General features: G+C 39.4%; 1 protein-coding gene across 1 annotated transcript in view; it reads right to left on the reverse strand.

Annotated features, from left to right (window-relative positions):
* CNTN5 (contactin 5) overlaps positions 1 to 19,065 on the reverse strand; it is a 649,216-nt gene that overhangs the window by 4,799 nt on the left and 625,352 nt on the right. The window contains exons 20-22 of the mRNA XM_055548167.1: positions 17,119 to 17,305; positions 16,563 to 16,675; positions 1,918 to 2,086 (exon numbers count right to left, since the gene is read on the reverse strand). Of these exons, the coding sequence (XP_055404142.1) occupies positions 1,918 to 2,086; positions 16,563 to 16,675; positions 17,119 to 17,305 (469 nt within the window). The remainder of the gene's footprint in view (positions 1 to 1,917; positions 2,087 to 16,562; positions 16,676 to 17,118; positions 17,306 to 19,065) is intronic.

The raw sequence follows: 19,065 nt of genomic DNA on the forward strand, positions 1-19,065 counted from the left end.
TAGGACTGTAAAATGTCAGTTTTCATTCCAATCCCAAAGAAGGGCAATGCCAAAAAATGTTCATACCACCATGCAATTGCACTCATTTCACATGCTAGCAAGGTATTGTTCAGAATCATTCAAGCTAGGTTCTACAGTATATGAACCAAGAACTTCTAGATGTGGAAGCTGGATTTAGAACAGGCAGAGGAAAAAGAGATCAAATTGCCAATATCTGCTGGATCATAGAAAAAGTGAGAGAATTCCAGAGAAACATCTACTTCTGTTTCATTGACTACACGAAAGCCTTTGATTGTGTGGATCACAACAAACTGTGGAAAATTCTTAAATAGGTGGGAATACCAGACCATCTTACCTGCATTCTAATAAATGTGTATGTGAGTCAAGAAGCAACAGTTAGAACTGGACATGGGACAATGGACTGGTTCAATATTAGGAAAGGGAAGATCAAGGCTATATATTGTCACCTTGCTTATTTAACTTATATGCAGAATATATCATGTGAAATGCCATGGTGGATGAAGCAGAAGCTGGAATCAAGATTGCTGGGAGAAATATCAACAATCTTGTATATGAAGATGATACCACTGTAATGGCAGAAAATGAAGAGGAACTAAAGAGCCTCTTGAAGAAAGTGAAAGGGGATAGTGAAAAATCTGGCTTAAAACTCAACATTCAAAACACTAAGATCATGGTATCTGGTCCCATCACTTCATGGGAAATAGACAAGGAAACAATCGAGACAGTGATAGACTTTATTTTCTTGGGCTCCAAAATCACTTCAGATGGTGACCGCATCCATGAAATTAAAAGATGCTTGCTCTTTGGAAGAAAAGCTTTGACAAACCTAGACAGTGCCTTAAAAATCAAAGACATCACTTTCCCAACAAAGGTCCATCTAATCAAAGCTATGATTTTTCCAGTAGGCATGTATGGATATGAGCGTTGAACCATAAAAAAAGGCTGAATGCCAAAGAATTTATGCATTTGAACTGTGGTGCTGAAGAAGACTCTTGGGAGTGCCTTGGTCAGCAAAGAGATCCAACCAGTCAACTCTAGAAAGGAAATCAACCATGAACATTCATTGGAAGGACTGATGCTGAAGCTCCAATACTTTGGCCACGTGATGCAAAGTGCCAGTTCTTTGGAAAAAAAAAAAAAAAAAAAAACAACCCTGATGCTGAGAAAGGTTGAAGGCAAGAGGAGAAGGGAATGACAGTGGATGAGATGGCTGGATGGCACCACTGACTCAATAGACATGAGTTTGAGTAAACTTCAGGAGATGGACGGGGAAGGACAGGGGTGCCTGGCATACTGCAGTACATGGGGTTGCAGAGTTGGACATGACTTTACAACTGAACAAGAGCAAAACCAGTTTAAAAGCAGTATTGCAAAGCCCACATGGCTGGCAGTGTACTTCTTGTGGTCAGGGAAGACTGGGGAACTTCTTAAATAAAGATAATCTAATGAGACTGTTAACTCCTTCCTAGATGTGTGGAAATTTCACAGTTGTGGGTGGGCCACCATGGTTTGTATTAATCAGAGGATCATATAGTAATCTGTCTTCCCAAGTGGTTCAGTGGTAAAGAATCTGCTTGCCATTGCAGCAGATGCAGGAGACTTGGGTTTGATTCTTGGGTTGGGAAGGTGCCTCGGAGAAGGAAAGGGCAACTAAGTCTACTATTCTTGCCTGAAAAATACCATGGACAGAGGAGCCTGGCAGGCTATAGTCCATGGGGTGGTAAAGAGTTGGACACAAATGAGCAGTGGAGCATGCTTGCATATAACAATCAGAGGATAAGAGTAGAGAACCTTCAAAGTCTCTGAACCATGTAATCCATCATGTTAATTTTGATGAGGTTTACATCATGTTAATGTTAGTGGTTATCAAATTAAGCCTACTGTGTCAAAACTTACCTGAATATGATGGGACCCTGATTTGGGAACTAGCGGTTCCATCCCCTCCTTCACCATATGCTCGCACTTCAATGATATAGACTCCAGCATCGGGGAGTGGGACTACTGCTTGAGGTTTCTGCGTTTCAATAACTTGACTGTTGCTGTGACCCTCTTGCCTATAAAAAACCTGGAAATGATGATAGATTTTTAATCATTTGATAGTCAATCAAGGATTCCAAAAGCTTATTGACTGCCTCCTGTATATCACATTCTGAGCTAAGTAGAGGGAGCTTACAGCTTAGGCAGATATGCAAGCCAATGCAATGTATATGTTATATGCAGCAATGGAAGTGTATGCAAGGGGCTATATGAATGCAGAAGAGAGTTGAATCCCTTCTGGTGGTTTAGGGAAGGCTCCTAAGCAACTAAACCGCCACCTAAGAGAAGGTGGTGCTGAGCTAAATATTTAAAGATAAGTAGAGCTCACAAGTTGGAGAAGGAGAGCAGAAAAATTTTGCAGAGAGAAGAGAAGATGAAAAAAACATCTAAGTAATAAGAAAGCAATAGCATTAGAAGACAGTTGAGAATAGTGAGAAATTGAAGTTGGAGAAGTAGGCAGTAAGGGGGCAGATCATTGAAAATGTTTTATTCCTGGCTAATGAAGTGAATAGTATCCTGAGGAAGAACTCAAAATTGTTATCTTCAAATCATCTGAAAGGAGTAATCAGAAAATTTGTTAAATATATCAATAATAAAACCTTAACACTGTATAAGATGGCTGAAAAGTTAAAAATAAAAGAGTATTTTTAGTTTTACTTTTGTATTTACTTTTTGGTGAATTGGCATTTGGATATATTGGATAGCCAAGTTAAGGCTTTTTTCTTTTTAAAAAAATATTTACTTAATTTATTTGGCTGCTCTCACTCTTAGTTGTGGCATGTCGGATCTAGTTTCTTGAAAAGGAATTGAACTTAGGTCCCCTGCATTGGGACCATGGAGTCTTAGCCACTGTATAACAGGGAAGTCCCAATTTGGCTTTTTTGACATTTGTTCATGGTACTAGAATTACACATATATTGATGGTAAAGAGTTTTAGAACTACAGATTGGGACACAGAATTAGCTTGTGTGTATAGGTCAGTAAACTAAGGTTGTAGAGATTACACAATTTATACAAGATTATATGTTCAGTTGTGAAAGTAATTGCATTAGAAGATTAGTAATCTGACGATCAGTTCAGAGGTGTTTCACTGTATCATTCTGTTTCTACTCATTTGCCCCCCAGTAAACTTATTTGTGTGTGCATAATAGTCAAGTAGCAGCAATGAAGATTTTAAATGCATTTTTATTCAGTTTCATTGTTTTTGTGGTTTTTCATAATTGTCAGTATTATAATTTCTTTGTGTAATGAAGAGAACAATGATTTTGTAGTCATACAGACCTGTCAAAACAACCTCCTACAAAATAAAACAAAAAGCAATTTCCTACACATTTCAGTCTGAGAAAATTTGGGCAAGTTGATAACCTTTTTAAATTTCAAGTGCCTATACTGTAAAGAAAAACACATGTAAAAATGTCCAGCACAGGATCTGGTAAGCTTAAAGAGAAAGTGACTTCTGTTGCTATTATTGTTCATTGTCAGTGGTCAGTATTTACATCATAAAAGATTAACTGCATTGGAAAACTAGAAAAAATTATAATAGATTTTGCTTATTAAAAATGTGCTTGAACTTGACTAACCTACATACAAGAGAAAAAAAAATTAAATGCAAGTTTCACATATTGAAGCCTGCTTGTACTTAATCCTCCTTTTTGCATTCTGGTAACATATGCTCCCTCTATTTTACTTCCTTTGTCTTTCATGGATTTGAGTTTACTTCTGGTCATGGGAGAGAAGTAAATTCTCTGTAAAAGTATATAACATGTGCAATAATTCTATCTATTGAAATCCTTAGAAGGAAGGATGCCATAACTTCAACATAGTTGGGAAATGAAAAAAAAAATCACGGAATATTTCACTGGGTATCTCATGTAGGACAGGCACAGTGATATACACTGGAAATTTAGAGAATAAGAACACCTGATTCTGCTCTCATGGAACTTACAGTGGAGACAAATAATGCAATCAAGTGTTCTGTGTACTTCAATAGGAAACATTTTATGCTATAGCCATGTACAGAGCAGTACAGATTTGGGAATCAGAAGCTCTTCTTGGAGGATGCCTATAGCAGGTTTTTTTTGGCTTTGAAAAAATGACAATTGTATCAGAATTTATGATTCTCATTTTGACTGTAGTACCATAAAGAATTAGAATTCTGTTCATCTACATTAGATAATTAGAAAGCAAATTTATGGCAACAAAATAGTATGTAAATTGGTGAGGATTGGCAGGGGAGTAACTATTTTAGAGGACATTGTTATTATGGTTCAATAAATTACAATTCTTATGACAATGAAAAATGCAACCAGTATGCATATCTAATGTTGCTGTAAAATCCAAAGTTGAAGAAAAATTTGTGGATCAGTTGAGATTTAAGAACAAAAGGTAAGGGCAGGAAATATCAGCTAATGGCAGCAAAAGGAGTTTGAGATTAAATGTGGCTTTTACCAATATATCCAGGGAGATGTATTGCTATGAGAGAGTAAGTAGGTATAATAAATGAAAAGATACATTAATTTAATGAATGGTTAGTCTTAGGTGGTTTGGAGAATATTCATTCATTGTAAAATCCTGATTTAGAAAAGATGAATACAAATGACAAATATGAGATGGTTAAGGAATTATCAAGACATGTCAGAAACAGTTATTGACAATAACAAGACCAGGGAGTACTTTGAGAACCTGGACATTTATAGATTGACTGTTACAATAATGACTATCTCCAGACATAAAGAAAAGTGTCTATTTTCAAGACTATTCTCAAATTCTACTTAAAAACCTGAGAACAGTGGGTTAGCCAAAGAGATGATTCTAAACAAACAATAACGCAATACTGCTATTCTCAAAGGCATGATCTGGTATTGGCTAATCTGTACATCTTATGGTAAAAGTAATGTTGTAAGTCTAAAAATATAGCAGAATAAATTTTTGCTAGTTTTTCCCACAAGTGCCATTGGAAGGATGGATCTTATTAAACAAAAGGGCTATCCACCAGTACTTCCCAGGTGGTAAAGTGGTAAAGAATCTGCCTGCCAATGCAGGAGACACAAGAGACACAAGGTTTGATCTCTGAGTAGGGAAGATCCCCTGGGTTAGGAAATGGCAAACTGCTCCAGTATTCTTGCCTGGAAAATTCCATGGACAGAGGAACCTGGCAGGCTATAGTTCATGGGGTCGCAACGAGTTGGACACAACTGAGTGACTGAGAACACATATACAGTCACCAGCTGAGCATCTTGAGGACAATTGCTCTTCACAATAGTGAGTGATGAATCCAAAGTCCCAGTGGCTGTGGGTGGGTGAGGAGGAATCAGTGAGATAGTAGAATCTGGGTGAAAAGAAGGTGGGAGCACAAGTACCAGTGAGAAGCCCTGCTGTAAGATGACTCCAAGGAACTTTAAGAACTGGATTTCCTGTTGGCAATTTCATATGTGTGTTTGCATGTTGTGCCTTTCAGTCTAATATCCCCCACTGACATTTCCATAAGTCTTCTTTGTATATGTTATTCAGTTCAGTTCAGTTGCTCCATTGTGTCCAACTCTTTGCAATCCCATGAAACGCAGCACACCAGGCCTCCCTGTCCTTCACCAACTCCCGGAGTATACTCAAACTCATGTCCATTGACTCGGTGATGCCATCCAACCATCTCATCCTCTGTCGTCCCCTTCTCCTCCTGCCTTGGATCTTTCCCAGCATCAGGGTCTTTTCAAATGAGTCAACTGCTCGCATCAGGTGGCCAAAGTATTGGGGTTTCAGCTTCAACATCAGTCCTTCCAATGAACACCCAGGACTGATCTCTTTTAGGATGGATTGGTTGGATCTCCTTGCAGCCCAAGGGACTCCCAAGAGTCTTCTCCAACACCACAGTTCAAAAGGATCAATTCTTCGGTGCTCAGCTTTCTTTACAGTCCAACTCTCACATCCATACATGACTACTGGAAAAACCATTGCCTTGATTAGACGGACCTTTGTTGACAAAGTAGTCTCTGATTTTTAATATGCTGTCTAGGTTGGTCATAACTTTCCTTCCAAGGAGCAAACATCTTTTAATTTCATGGCTGCAATCACCATCTGCAGTGATTTTGGAGCCCAAAAGAATAAAGTCTAACACTGTTTCCACTGTTTCCCCATCTATTTCCCATGAAATGATGGGATCAGATTCCATGATCTTAGTTTTCTGAATGTTGAGCTTTAAGCCAACTTATTCACTCTCTTCTTTCACTTTCATCAAAAGACTTTTTAGTTCCTCTTCACTTTCTGCCATAAAGGTGGTGTCATCTGAATATCTGAGGTTATTGATATTTCTCCCAGCAATCTTGATTCCAGCTTATGCTTCCTCCAGCCCAGGGTTTCTCATGATGTTCTCTGCATATAAGTTAAAAAAGCAGGGTGACAATATACAGCCTTGCCGTATTCCTTTTCCTATTTGGAACCATCTATTGTTCTGTGTCCAGTTCCTACTTTTGCTTCCTGACTGGTACACAGGTTTCTCAAGAGACAGATCAGATGGTCTTGTATTCCCATTTCTTTCAGAATTTTCCAGTTTATTGTGATCCACACAAAAACTTTGGCATAGTCAATAAAGTAGAAATAGATGTTTTTGTGGAACTCTCTTGCTTTTTTGATGATCCAACACATGTTGGCAATTTGATCTCTGGTTCCTCCGCCCTTTCTATATCCAGCTTGAATATCTGGAAGTTCATGGTTCACGTATTGCTGAAGCCTAGCCTGGCTTGGAGGATTTTGAGCATTACTTTACTAGCATGTGAGATGAGTGCAATTTATGGTAGTTTGAACATTCTTTGGCATTGCCTTTCTTTGGGATGGGAATGAAAACTGAACTTTTCCAGTCCTGTGGCCACTATTGAGTTTTCCAAATTTGCTCACATATTGAGTGCAGCACTTTCACAGCATCATCTCTTAGGATTTGAAATAGCTGAACTGGAATTCCATCACCTCAACTAGCTTTGTTCATAGTGATGCTTCCTAAGGCCCACTTGACTTCACATTCCAGGATGTCTTGCTCCAGGTGAGTGATCACACCATCGTGATTATCTGGGTCATTAAGGTCTTTTCTTCTACAGGTCTTCTGTGTATTCTTCCCACCTCTTCTTAATATCTTCTGCTTCTGTTAGGTCCATACCATTTCTGTCCTTTATTGTGCCCATCTTTGCATGAAATGTTCCCTTGGTATTTCTAATTTTCTTGAAGAGATCTCTAGTCTTTCCCATTCTATTGTTTTCCTCTATTTCTTTGCATTGATCTCTGAGGAAGGCTTTCTTATCTCTCCTTCCTGTTCTTTGGAACTCTGCCTTCAAATGGGTATATCTTTCCTTTTCTCCTTTGCTTTTCGCTTCTCTTCTTTTCACAGCTATTTGTAAGGCCTCCTCAGACAGCAATTTTGCTTTTTTGCATTTCTTTTTCTTGAGGATTGTCTTGATCCCTGTCTCCTGTAAAATGTCAGAAACCTCCGTCCATAGTTCATCAGGCACTCTGTCTATCAGATCTAGTCCCTTAAATTTATTTCTCACTTCTACTGTATAATCATAAGGGATTTGATTCAGGTTATACCTGAATGGTCTAGTGGTTTTCCCCACTTTCTTCTATTTAAGTCTGAATTTAGCAGCAAGGGGTTCATGATCTGAGCCACAGTCAGGTCTTGTTTTTTTCCTGACTCTATAGAGCTTCTCCATATTTAGCTTTAAAGAATATAATCAGTCTGATTTCAGTGTTGGCCATCTCGTGATGTCAATGTGTAGAGTCTTCTCTTGTGTTGTTGGAAGAGAGTGTTTGCTATGACCAGTTTGCTATGACTAGGGTGTTTGCTATGACCATATATGTATGTTATATATACTGGAGAAGGCAATGGCACCCCACTCCAGTACTCTTGCCTGGAAAATCCCATGGACGGAGGAGCCTGGTAGGCTGCAGTCCATGGGGTTGCTAAGAGTCGGACACGACTGAGCGACTTCACTTTCACTTTTCACTTTCATGTATTGGAGGAGGAAATGGCAGCCCACTCCAGTGTTCTTTCCTGGAGAATCCCATGGACAGAGGAGCCTGGTGGGCTGCCGTCTATGGGGTCACACAGAGTCAGACACAACTGAAGCAACTTAGCAGCAGCAGCATATATATACACACACATATATATACACACACATTATATGTCACGTTATATATACATGGTATACATATATACATCTTCACGTTATACAAACCATTTCTGTCTTAATTTTTAAAATATGATGAAAAACATGTAAGCATAATCAAATATAGAAATAATTGTATAAACTATTATGTATGAGTCACTTTAACTTGTGGGGATCACAGTAAAGGGCTGGATCTCATATTTGCAGTGAATATAAGATAAAAGAACAGCTGTAAAATACAGGAAGCTCTCCTGGACGAGGGCATGACAATCCACTCCAGTATTCTTGCATGGAGAATCCCACGGACAGAGGAGCCTGGAGGACTAGAGTCCATAAGGTAACAAAGAGTCTGATGCAACTGAAGTGACTTAGCATGCATGCAGGATATAGTCAATCAAGGAGACTAGCATGGCCATAGACCCTAAGCTCCCTGAAAAACTGGAGAAATATATGGATGGGCTTCACATTCTATAGGCTGTGGAATATATTTTCAATACAAGTGTACCTATATCTCAGGAGTCTGGCAGGCTCTAACAGGTAGCTAAATGGAATAAACAAATGAAAATTCCTATGTATTGGTGGATCATATAATAACTATAAATAGCAGAAAGCAGAGGTAAAGGGGAAGATGTACAGTGAAATGTTAGTTGTTCAGACATGTCCGACTTTTTACAACCCCATGGACTGTAGCCCACCAGGCTCCTCTGTTCATGGAATTCTCCAGGTGCAAATACTGGAGTGGGTAGCCCACCTATTCCCCTCTCTAGGGGATAGAATCTTGGTCTCCTGCATTACAGGTGGATCATTTACCATCTGAGCCACCAGGAAAGGCCCTATATGGTGAAAGGGTTGTATATTGGGAAAGGATATTTCCAGTGTAGATTGAAAAATGAGACCTTGTTTTCTTGGCATGTAGCCTGAAGCCCTTATACTGAATTTCTCCTGAATGCACATGTCTTTTCTGAGTGGACAGAAGTTTCTCTTGGTGGAGAGAGGGATAAGTGCTCTAGGGAAAGCATAGGCCTTGGGTATTTAGCCTTTATTTTCTCTTTCACTTAAGTTTAAATCTGTACAAGGAGAATATGGTAAGTATAAGATGACTGTTCTACTTGATAATTTGAGAAGTTTCTTTCACAGCATAAAGAAAAAAAAAAAACCACTCCCAAGATCATTAAGGAGAATTATGGCTGAATATAAAAGCAGAGAATATATCAATATCTGAGAAAAGAAGAGAAGCTAAAAGCAATGGAGAAAAGGAAAGATATACCCATTTGAATGCAGAGAATAGCAAGGAGAGATAAGAAAGCCTTCCTAAGTGAACAATGCAAATAAATAGAGGAAAGCAATAGAATGTGAGAGACTAGAGATCTCTTCAAGAAAATTAGTGATACCAAGGGAACATTTCATGCAAGGATGGGCTCAATAAAGGACAGAAATGGTATCTTCTCAACCTAACAGAAGCAGAAGATATTAAGTAGCAATGGTAAGAGTAAGCAGAAGAACTATACAAAAAAGATCTTCATGACCCAGATAATCAAGATGGTGTGATCACTCACCTAGAATGTGAAGTCAAGTGGGCCTTAGGAAGCATCACTACAAACAAAGCTAGTGGAGGTGATGGAATTCCAGCTGAGCTATCTCAAATCCTAAAAGATGATGCTGTGAAAGTGTTGTACTCAATACGCGAGCAAATTTGGAAAACTCAGCAGTGGCCACAGGACTGGAAAAAGTCAGTTTTCATTCCAATCCCAAAGAAAGGCAATGCCAAAGAATGTTCAAACTACCACAATTGCACTCATTTCACATGCTAGAAAGTAATGCTCAAAATTCTCCAAGCCAGGCTTCAGCAATACGTGAACCATGAAATTCCAGATGTTCAAGCAAGATCTAGAAAAAGTAGAGGAACCAGAGATCAAATTGCCAACATCTGCTGGATCATTGAAAATGCAAGAGTTCCAGAAAAACATCTCTTTCTGCTTTATTGACTTGCCAAAGCCTTTGACTGTGTAGATCACAACAAACTTTGGAAAATTCTTCAAGAGATGGGAATACCAGAACACCTTACCTGCCTCCTGAGAAATGTGTATGCAGGTCAAGAAGCAACGGTTAGAACCAGACATGAAATAACAAACTGGTTCCAAATTGGGAAAGGAATACATCAAGGCTGTATATTCTCAGCCTGCTTATTTAACGTATATGCAGAATATATCATGTGAAATGCCAGGCTGGAAGAAGCACAACTGGAATCAAGTTTGCTGGGAGAATTATCAATAACCTCAGATATGCAGATACACCACCCTTATGGCAGAAAGTGAAGAGGAAGGAAAGAATCTCTTGATGAAAGTGAAAGAGGAGTATAAAAGAACTGGTTTAAAACTCAACATTCAAAAAGCTAAGTTCATGGCATCTGGTCCCACCACTTCATGGCAAGTAGATGGGGAAACAATGAAAACAGTGAGACTGCAGCCATGAAATTAAAAGATGCTTCCTCCTTTGAATAAAAGCTAGGCAAACCCTGGCAGCATATTAGAAAGCAGAGACTTTACTTTGCCAACAAAAGTTTCCCCAATCAGAGCTATGGTCTTTCCAGTAGTCATGTATGGAGTTGAGAGTTGGACTATAAAGAAAGCTGTGCACTGAATAATTGATGCTTTTGAACTGTGGTAGTGGAGAAGACTCTTGAGAGTCTCTTGGACTGCAAGGAGATCCAGCCAGTCCATCCTAAAGGAGATCAGTCCTGAATATTCATTGGAAGGACTGGTGCTGAAGCTGAAGCTCCAATACTTTGGCCACCTGATGGGAAGAACTGACTAATTGGAAAAGACCCTGATGCTGGAAAAGATTGAAGGCAGGAGAAGGGGATGACAGAGCACAAGATATTTGGATGGCATCACCGACTTGATGGGCATGAATTTGAGCAAGCCCCGGGAATTGGCGATGGACAGGGAAGCCTGGTGTGCTGCAGTCCATGGGGTTATAAAGAGTCGGACATGACTGAGCGACTGAACTGAACTGATACTTTAGTCCAGAGTTATGCTGTTGTTTTTGGAAGTGCCAGTAACAGATGCAACATGTGTTAAAGATACTAAGTATTCCAGATCCAGATCCCAAACTAGTGGAGTTATAAAAACAAAGTTTTTTTTTCATTTGAAAATACTTATTTGGGAAAAAGTAAGTTACATTAAGAAATTTCTTTGAATTTTTTTCCAGTTTTCTGACAACTGATATGCAATATATTAAGGAAACATGGATTTGATTCTGAATTGGGAACTGTAAAATGAATCACATATTAATTAACCTGAAGAAGTGATGAATACGCTAAATAAACTCCCACATTTGACTCAACTTTTTATATGGAAAGCTATCTTGTTTGAGGATAAATAACTTGTAGCCATGTCTACAAAAGACAATTATTTATCAGCATTTTTCTGGTTCTTCATGCTTCTATTACTCTTACTTATTAATAGAAGTTGTGATGTTTTGAAAGTATTACTATTAAATCTAGATTTCTTAAACAAAATCCCAAGAAGTCCAAGTTCTCTTGGACAATCTCAAAGAACAGTGAGAAATTTCACTAAATAGGTAATGCTTAACGTTTATTTGAATAGATTCAATGTTAATGTGTTGCCTATGACACAATTATAAATAGTTCAATTCCATCCTTCTCTCACTATATTCTTGCTCACTTTGAGGTCCCTGATAAGTTTTGTGATGGGGAGACTGATTTTTTTTCTTTCTCTTAACACATTTGAATGATATTTTGCATATCATTGTGTATTTCTCTGGTAATATCTTGTCCTTATGTATGTTGCTGACACCTCAATCTCTGAAATCAAATAGGGAAGTAAGATCCATGCTCTCTTAGAAAATGGACTGATCTAACCCCAAACTCTTGCTGTTTTATCTTACTATTTTATGTTTTTTTTTTTTTTTTTGGTGCACTGGGTTTTTGTTGCTGCCTGCAGGCTCTCTCTGGTTGCGGTGAGCAGGGGCTACTCTCTAGCTGCTGAGCATGGGCTCTAGATCATATAGGCTTGAGTAGTTGTGGCTCATGGGCTTAGCTGTGCAACAGCATGTAGAATCCTGCAGACCAAGGATTGAACCAGTGTCCCCTCCCAACCACTGGACTCACCAGGGAAGTCCATGATCTAAATTGTTGAGAATAAATTGCACCTAGTATATACTACCTTAACTATGAAAAAGCAGAGTTCAGTGGATCACTTATGGATCAAGTCTATGGAACAAGTCCATTTTCCCTCATATTTATCACTTATCAATCATTTTCAAAATCTTGAAATTTCTAGATGAGGATTTCCCCTTAACTCATCCACCTTAAGATAGACTTGATGCAAAAGATAAAATACACCATCTCTGCACTTTAAACTTCATGCACTGACCCCTACTTCTAGTTTCCAGGCTCAAATTTGCATACCATGTATATTTCTAGTGATCTCTTTTGCTTGTAAAAGCAAAGTAATTGGTCAAGATAAAAAGTGAAAATAAATTTGCCTTCCTTTTGATATTGTGATTAATTGTGGAAGTTCTCTCTTTGATTAACAGGAAGTCCTCTACCACAAATTTTCCAAGAATTCTAAGAGGCGAACTCAGTCTTAATAGGTCTGAATCTTTACAACCCCATGGACTGTAGCCTGCTAGACTCCTCTGTCCGTGGGGTTTCCCAGGCAAGAATCCTGGGGTGGGTAGCCATTCCCTCCTTCAGAGGATCTTCCCAACTCAGGCAATGAACCAAGGTCTCCTGCATTGCAGGCATACTCCTTATTGTCTGAGCCACCAGGGAAGCCTCTTATTAGGTCATTTCCCTGGTGGCTCAGATGGTAAAGCGTCTGCCTACAATGCAGGAGACCTGGGTTCAATCCCTGGGTTGGGAAGATCTCCTGGAGAAGGAAATGGCAACCCACTCCAGTATTCTTGCCTGGAAAATCCCATGGATGGAGGAGCCTGGTAGGCTACAGTCCATGGGTCACAAAGAGTCGGATACGACTGAGTGACTTCATTACCTCAAATTAACTCATGGGAAGAGAAATGATTAGTGCGTTGACATGTCCCTAGTTTTGTTAATCTATTGCAACTGCTACATACTATGTTTAAGAAGAGGGCTCACTATTACATTGGTGCCATTTTTGGTCTGGTGGTAGTTTCCTGGGGATGTAATAAGAATCAAATGGCAACCCACTCCAGGATTCTTGCCTATGAAATCCCATTGACAGAGGTGCCTGGTGGGCTATAGTCCAGGGAGTTGCAAAGAGTCAGATGTGACTGACAACAGATAACAGTTGATTTTCAATACTATATCAGTTTTAGATGTACAATATAGGGATTCCATATTTTGGCTTCTTTGCTGGTGGCTCAGATATGGTAAAGAGTCTGCCTGTAATGTGGGAGACCCAGATTTGACCCCTGGGTTGGGAAGGTCCCCTGGAGAAGAGAATGACAACCCACTCCAGTATTCTTGCCTGGAGAATTCCATTCCTGGTGGGCTGCAATCCATGGGTTTGTAAAGTGTCAGACAGGACTGACCAACTAACACTTCACTTCAGCAGGAATCAAATATTCTCCCTCTGAGTATCATACTGTCCACTCCATATTTGTGTGAACCTCCCTCCAGATGGTATGGATGTTTTAGCTGCATGTAGATCCTTGCCTAGGCAGCTCTTGTGTGGCTCTTTTCCAAGTCATGCTCTGAAAAGGAAGATCCAATCTTGTGTTCCCTAGGTTCCATCCCATTAGTTTATATTCATGGCTACTGTTGCATTTAGCTTATATTCACATTCCTATTCCATTGTGCCTATGTCAATAGGAGCTTTCATGCCTAGTCACTTGCCCTGTGAAAACCAGACTTTTGTAGGGGAACCCAGGCTCTACCTCAGTCATCAGTATGAAGTTCCGTTCCCTCAAGGGGCCCTTTGCATCATTCCTGCCAGTAGGTCTCCCACTGGGAATTAGCCCATCTATCAGAAGATCTAATAAGGTAGACTCTATTTGTTACCATCAAGCTCCTTTCTTAGAAACTAGATTTTCCTTCTTGGGGACATAAGGAGGTGAGACCATTTCAAGGAATAAAAAAAAAAAAAAAAAAAAAGCTCTGTCAACGTGTGCCTACTTGGCACTATTTCCACAACTAAGATGGACAACATTAGAGATTCTTCCCGCAACAAAGTATTCCAAGGGGTTTTGCACTGTTTTCATAGAGATGGAACTGGCAGGCAACTTTTAAAGATCAAATTCTTCTGCTAAAATATTAAAAAGTTCTACCTACTGGGTAAAATTCCTCCAATAACAATAAGAAAAATAGTAGCTATTTTTTTTAGTGAGCACTTTCTATATACTAAACATTTTACACAAATTGTCTTATTTAATCCTTAATAAATCCTCTATGATACTATTTTTGCATTTAAAAATATTGATCTCTTTATTTTTTTTATTTGGGTATGTCAGATCTTAGCTGCAGTACACAGAATCTTCCTGTGGGATCTTCTCATTGCAGCAGACGGACTCCATTTGTTGCTCTTGGGCTCAGTAGTTGGTGCAGCACACAGGCTTTGTTGTTCCACGGCAGGTGGGATCTTAGTTTTATGACTTGGGATTACACCCACCACCCCTTCATGGCAAGGTGATTCTTAACCACTGGATCACCAAAGAAATCCCCTATATTTGCTTTTTTTTTTTTTAAGTTAAAATGAAACTCAGTTTAAGCAACTAGTTCAAAGTTATAGAACTGGGATTTGAACTGGTGTCTGTCTTACTTAAGGGGCAGTTCTCTTTCCCCACTCCACATAACAAATGGGAAGGCCATGCTAGGGAAATACACACCTGATAATATACACTTGTGACTAACTGCATAAAATACCTCTAGTTGGGTCAAAATTAATGTTTTCATCCTTCCTAGAAGCACTGAGCATAAAGAGATGAATAAGACAGAGGCTTTGCCTTCAATCATGTATAGTCTGGGCAGGGAGACAGCGACATATAAGGAGGGTGAGCAGTCTTGTGATAGAAGGGACAAACGTGGGCAAGGATGAGGGTCATCTCACCGGGAGCCCTATGACCAGCTTCATGTTTTCTCCAGGTTGTGTGGTGCTTCTTTTCTTCCCTGAGAGTTGCCCAAAGCCAAATGGCTTTTCCAGGCAGTCATATGCTTTCATCTACCATCTATTTTCCTCTCCAGTTTGAGAGACTGCTTGCCACACTTTTAATAAGATCAGGTTGTTTCTTGGTGATCCATCACCATTTCTGACCATATTGTTACCCTTAATCATTGAAGGATCTACTTGCCTTAGACTACAAGGTGTGAAGACAAGGGAAAGAGTGTGAAAAGAAGAGGACTAGGTAAGGATACAGAAAGAATGGCTCACCTGTTCTCCCCCAAAGATCAAATTCAATGTCCCTGAGGATTAGGACAGATTTGAGAGAGTGTTTAGTGTGAGGGTGTTTATGATCCATAATAATTCTAGTCTGTAAGAAGTACTACAGTTTGTACCTGAACATATTCTTCTTGGGAATTATTTAACTTAAAAACGTATTTCATTTATAACTATTTCAGATTTTAGCTTCAGAATTTTGGCCCTTTGTATATCAAATACTGTGTTACCATCTCAGATAATTGAACAGCCACCTAAATAATGCTTTTCAGTCTAAAGATAATCATTGAAATATTTAAAAATTCTGTTATAAATGATAACCATTAATGATTCTGTATGAGTTTAAGAAATAGAATCCAATATTATGGAAGAAGAATTTGAAGTTCAGCTAATTTAATACCTAGATCACATATTATTTAAAATCAGAGACAAAGTTGTTCTAAACATTTTTATATTTTCAGATCTCTTGCTGGCACATAGCAGGATGACTTATGTGAAATGTTGCATCTATTTTGGAGCCAGTTGTCTCTCACCATGGTCTCTCTCATATCCCCTGTGCTGACCCTAGCATTTTTTTCTTTTTGTGTTTCTTTGCTAATGGAAAGTCTTTCTACTCAAACTAAGTGGTCCAGTCTTTTCCATCTGCCAGGACAGTTTGTCTTTGGGGAGAGAATGCCAAGACTCTCTGTCAAAGTTATGCTTGTCCTGACAGTGCCTCATGGAACCATCTTCACCCTGTGTTCAAATTGTTGTCTTTTCTACCCATTCTCTTCCTATGCCTTGTGTAGCTGAAACTGATTTTGATTGCCTTGACTTCCCCAGTGTATGAAGGCAGTTTCTAGAATATAGGTAGAACAATGTTTGAGGGGAAAAAAACAGCTATGTTAATAGGTCTTTTCATGCCTTTTTAATTGCACATCCCCACAATGCAATTTTTGAGATGCATGTCTATCCAACAGAGTGAACACACACTGACCTTGTAGCCCATGACTTCAGACTCGTTGGCTAATGGTCTGACGGGGTCCCAGCCCAGAGAAAGCTGAGAGCCCTGTTGCTCCCACCTGAGGTTGTTAGGTGCTTGACTGGGGGCTGCAAAATGAAAAGAAAAGTGAGTGCAAGAGATATCTTAAATACCTTTATTCACTTAAATTCTTGTGAGTATTTCTATCTTTTTTTGTGTTCAGTAGTTGGCTGGCACCATAGGCTTCCTTCCAGTGAGAATCAGATAAGGAGGGTTTTGCTCCAGGAGTATCATTTTAATAGCTACTCTGCTGAGCTTTTGAACCCAAATCCTTTTATCTCCATTCTGTGTCAAAAATCGCTTAGCCTTGTTGCACAGGAAGATAACCTTTATCTACTGTGAATGCAAAATTTTCTGAGCTAGTTTTAGAATTCAGATCTAAGCATTGAAGCGAGACTAGGAATTAAAACTCCTCTTCAACTCGTTTTATTATGTACCTCATGTGGCTTTCAGAAATGTTAAAAGATGTTTCTCTTTTGTCTGAGACAAACACAAAGCCCAGGTCACTTACGGGATTTCTTGGTGGCTGCACTCACTTCACTGCTGGGTGGCCCATATCCAGCTCCATTATAAGCCCTCACTGTGAAGTGATATAATGTATTTCCTTCTAACCCTGTCAGGATGATGGATGACTCATTCCCCCTCGTTTTGATGGTTTCTGCTGCATCTTCTTGTTCCATGTCTTTCCGATAACCAATCTGTCAACAAATTATCACATGAAGAATTAATTTTAAAGTTTCCCCCCTTGAACTTTTTTTTTTACCCCTTGGATGTTTCTCAAACCCACCTCTGGGAAATCATTCCTGTATCACCCAACGAATAGGTTCTACTAATGAAGCCAAACTCAGTCTTAACTGCTGCCTGATTTGCATCTGTGTAAACCATAGCACCTTAACAGTACTCAGCAAAGCAGTGAAAGGTGCTACCTTGTAGCCTGGTAGCATGAAAAGTCATTCATGAAGTTGAAGAAGTTCCTTTCTCATACGTCATTGGGACCATTTCCCATTCAAAGCCATCTAGCTTTTAATTAATTATTTAAGAAAGAGACATGAGGAATATTTCCTCCTTGGCCCCACACAGAGGTGAATCACACAGCTGGATGAGTTTAAAAGAGGAGGTGAGAGAACACTCATGATAATTTGGAACGGTATCTTGGACTGCAAGGAGATCCAATCAGTCCATCCTAAAGGAAATCAGTCCTAGGTGTTCATTGGAAGGACTGATGCTGAAGCTGAAACTTCAATACTGTGGCCACCTCATGAGAAGAGCTGACTCATTGGAAAAGACTCTGATGCTGGGAGGGATTGGGGGCAGGAGGAGAAGGGGATGACAGAGGATGAGATGGTTGGTTGGCATCACTGACTCGATGCACATGAATTTGGGTGAACTCCGGGAGTTGGTGATGGACAGGGAGGCCTGGTGTGCTACAATTCATGAGGTCGCAAAGCGTCGGACATGACTGAGTGACTGAACTGAACTGAACTGAACTGAAATACATAAAAATAACATTACTAGGATTTGGGAGGGTGGCAGAAGGGAATAGCTCTTTGTCAAAGCGCACTTTGTGCATTGAGATGATCTTTCCTGCTTTACACTCTTGGTGGCTGGTCTCATACCAAACTTGATCACTTTAAGAGATTCAGCAATCATCTGTGTATATCTAATGCTTAACCCTGTTCGTACATTAGAACTTAATTATACATGAAGGCATAACAGGGTAGTTTCCCTCCCCCCGCCCCTACTTCTTTATCTTGGTAAAAATAAAGGAAGAGTAATAGTTCTTTTTCCAGTTAATTACTGTGGTGAAAGAAGTGTATTTCTGCAACCATTGCACCTCCTTCAAGTGCTTTGTCTATAGGCTAGAAAGTCAAACATCACAGTTCCAGATTCTGGTACAAAATTCGGGCAGTGAGGAATTTGTTTCAAACTTGATATATTCTGGATTATACCTTGGACACCCATTTCCTTGAGTCCATTGGGAGGTACCAGAGGCTGCTCTCTTCCAGGAAAAAAAAGGACTGGAATCTCTTTCCCAACCCTCTTCCAGCCTAGATGCTGGCTGAAGGCAGAGGGAGTAAAAAAGTATCCAGAGGAGGAGGAAAGTTAGAAATTATAACTGCAGCCTTATGACATGAAGACTGTAACAGCCATATTTTCTTCTTTATATTGTTTCATATCTAAAAATTAAATAGCCTGGGTCCCTTCCTTTCTTGTGAAAGAGTGTTGTGCATAGGTAACTTTCTATTGTAGCCTGTTAGAGCAGACAGACAGGTTGACTAAAGGAAGTTTCTTGGCTCTCCATCTTAAGGAGATGGTGAGTACATTTTCATTTGTTTAAGAGATATTTGCACAATGTCAGTATGGAACATTTCCACTGCCAATTGTTACTTTCAGGGAACTGTTGAATGGGGAGAAGAATGTTGTATGGATGTTGACTAATGAAAAGGATCTAGTACTT

This window comes from Bubalus kerabau, chromosome 15 (genome assembly GCF_029407905.1).
Source record: "Bubalus kerabau isolate K-KA32 ecotype Philippines breed swamp buffalo chromosome 15, PCC_UOA_SB_1v2, whole genome shotgun sequence".
NCBI lineage: Eukaryota > Metazoa > Chordata > Mammalia > Artiodactyla > Bovidae > Bubalus > Bubalus kerabau.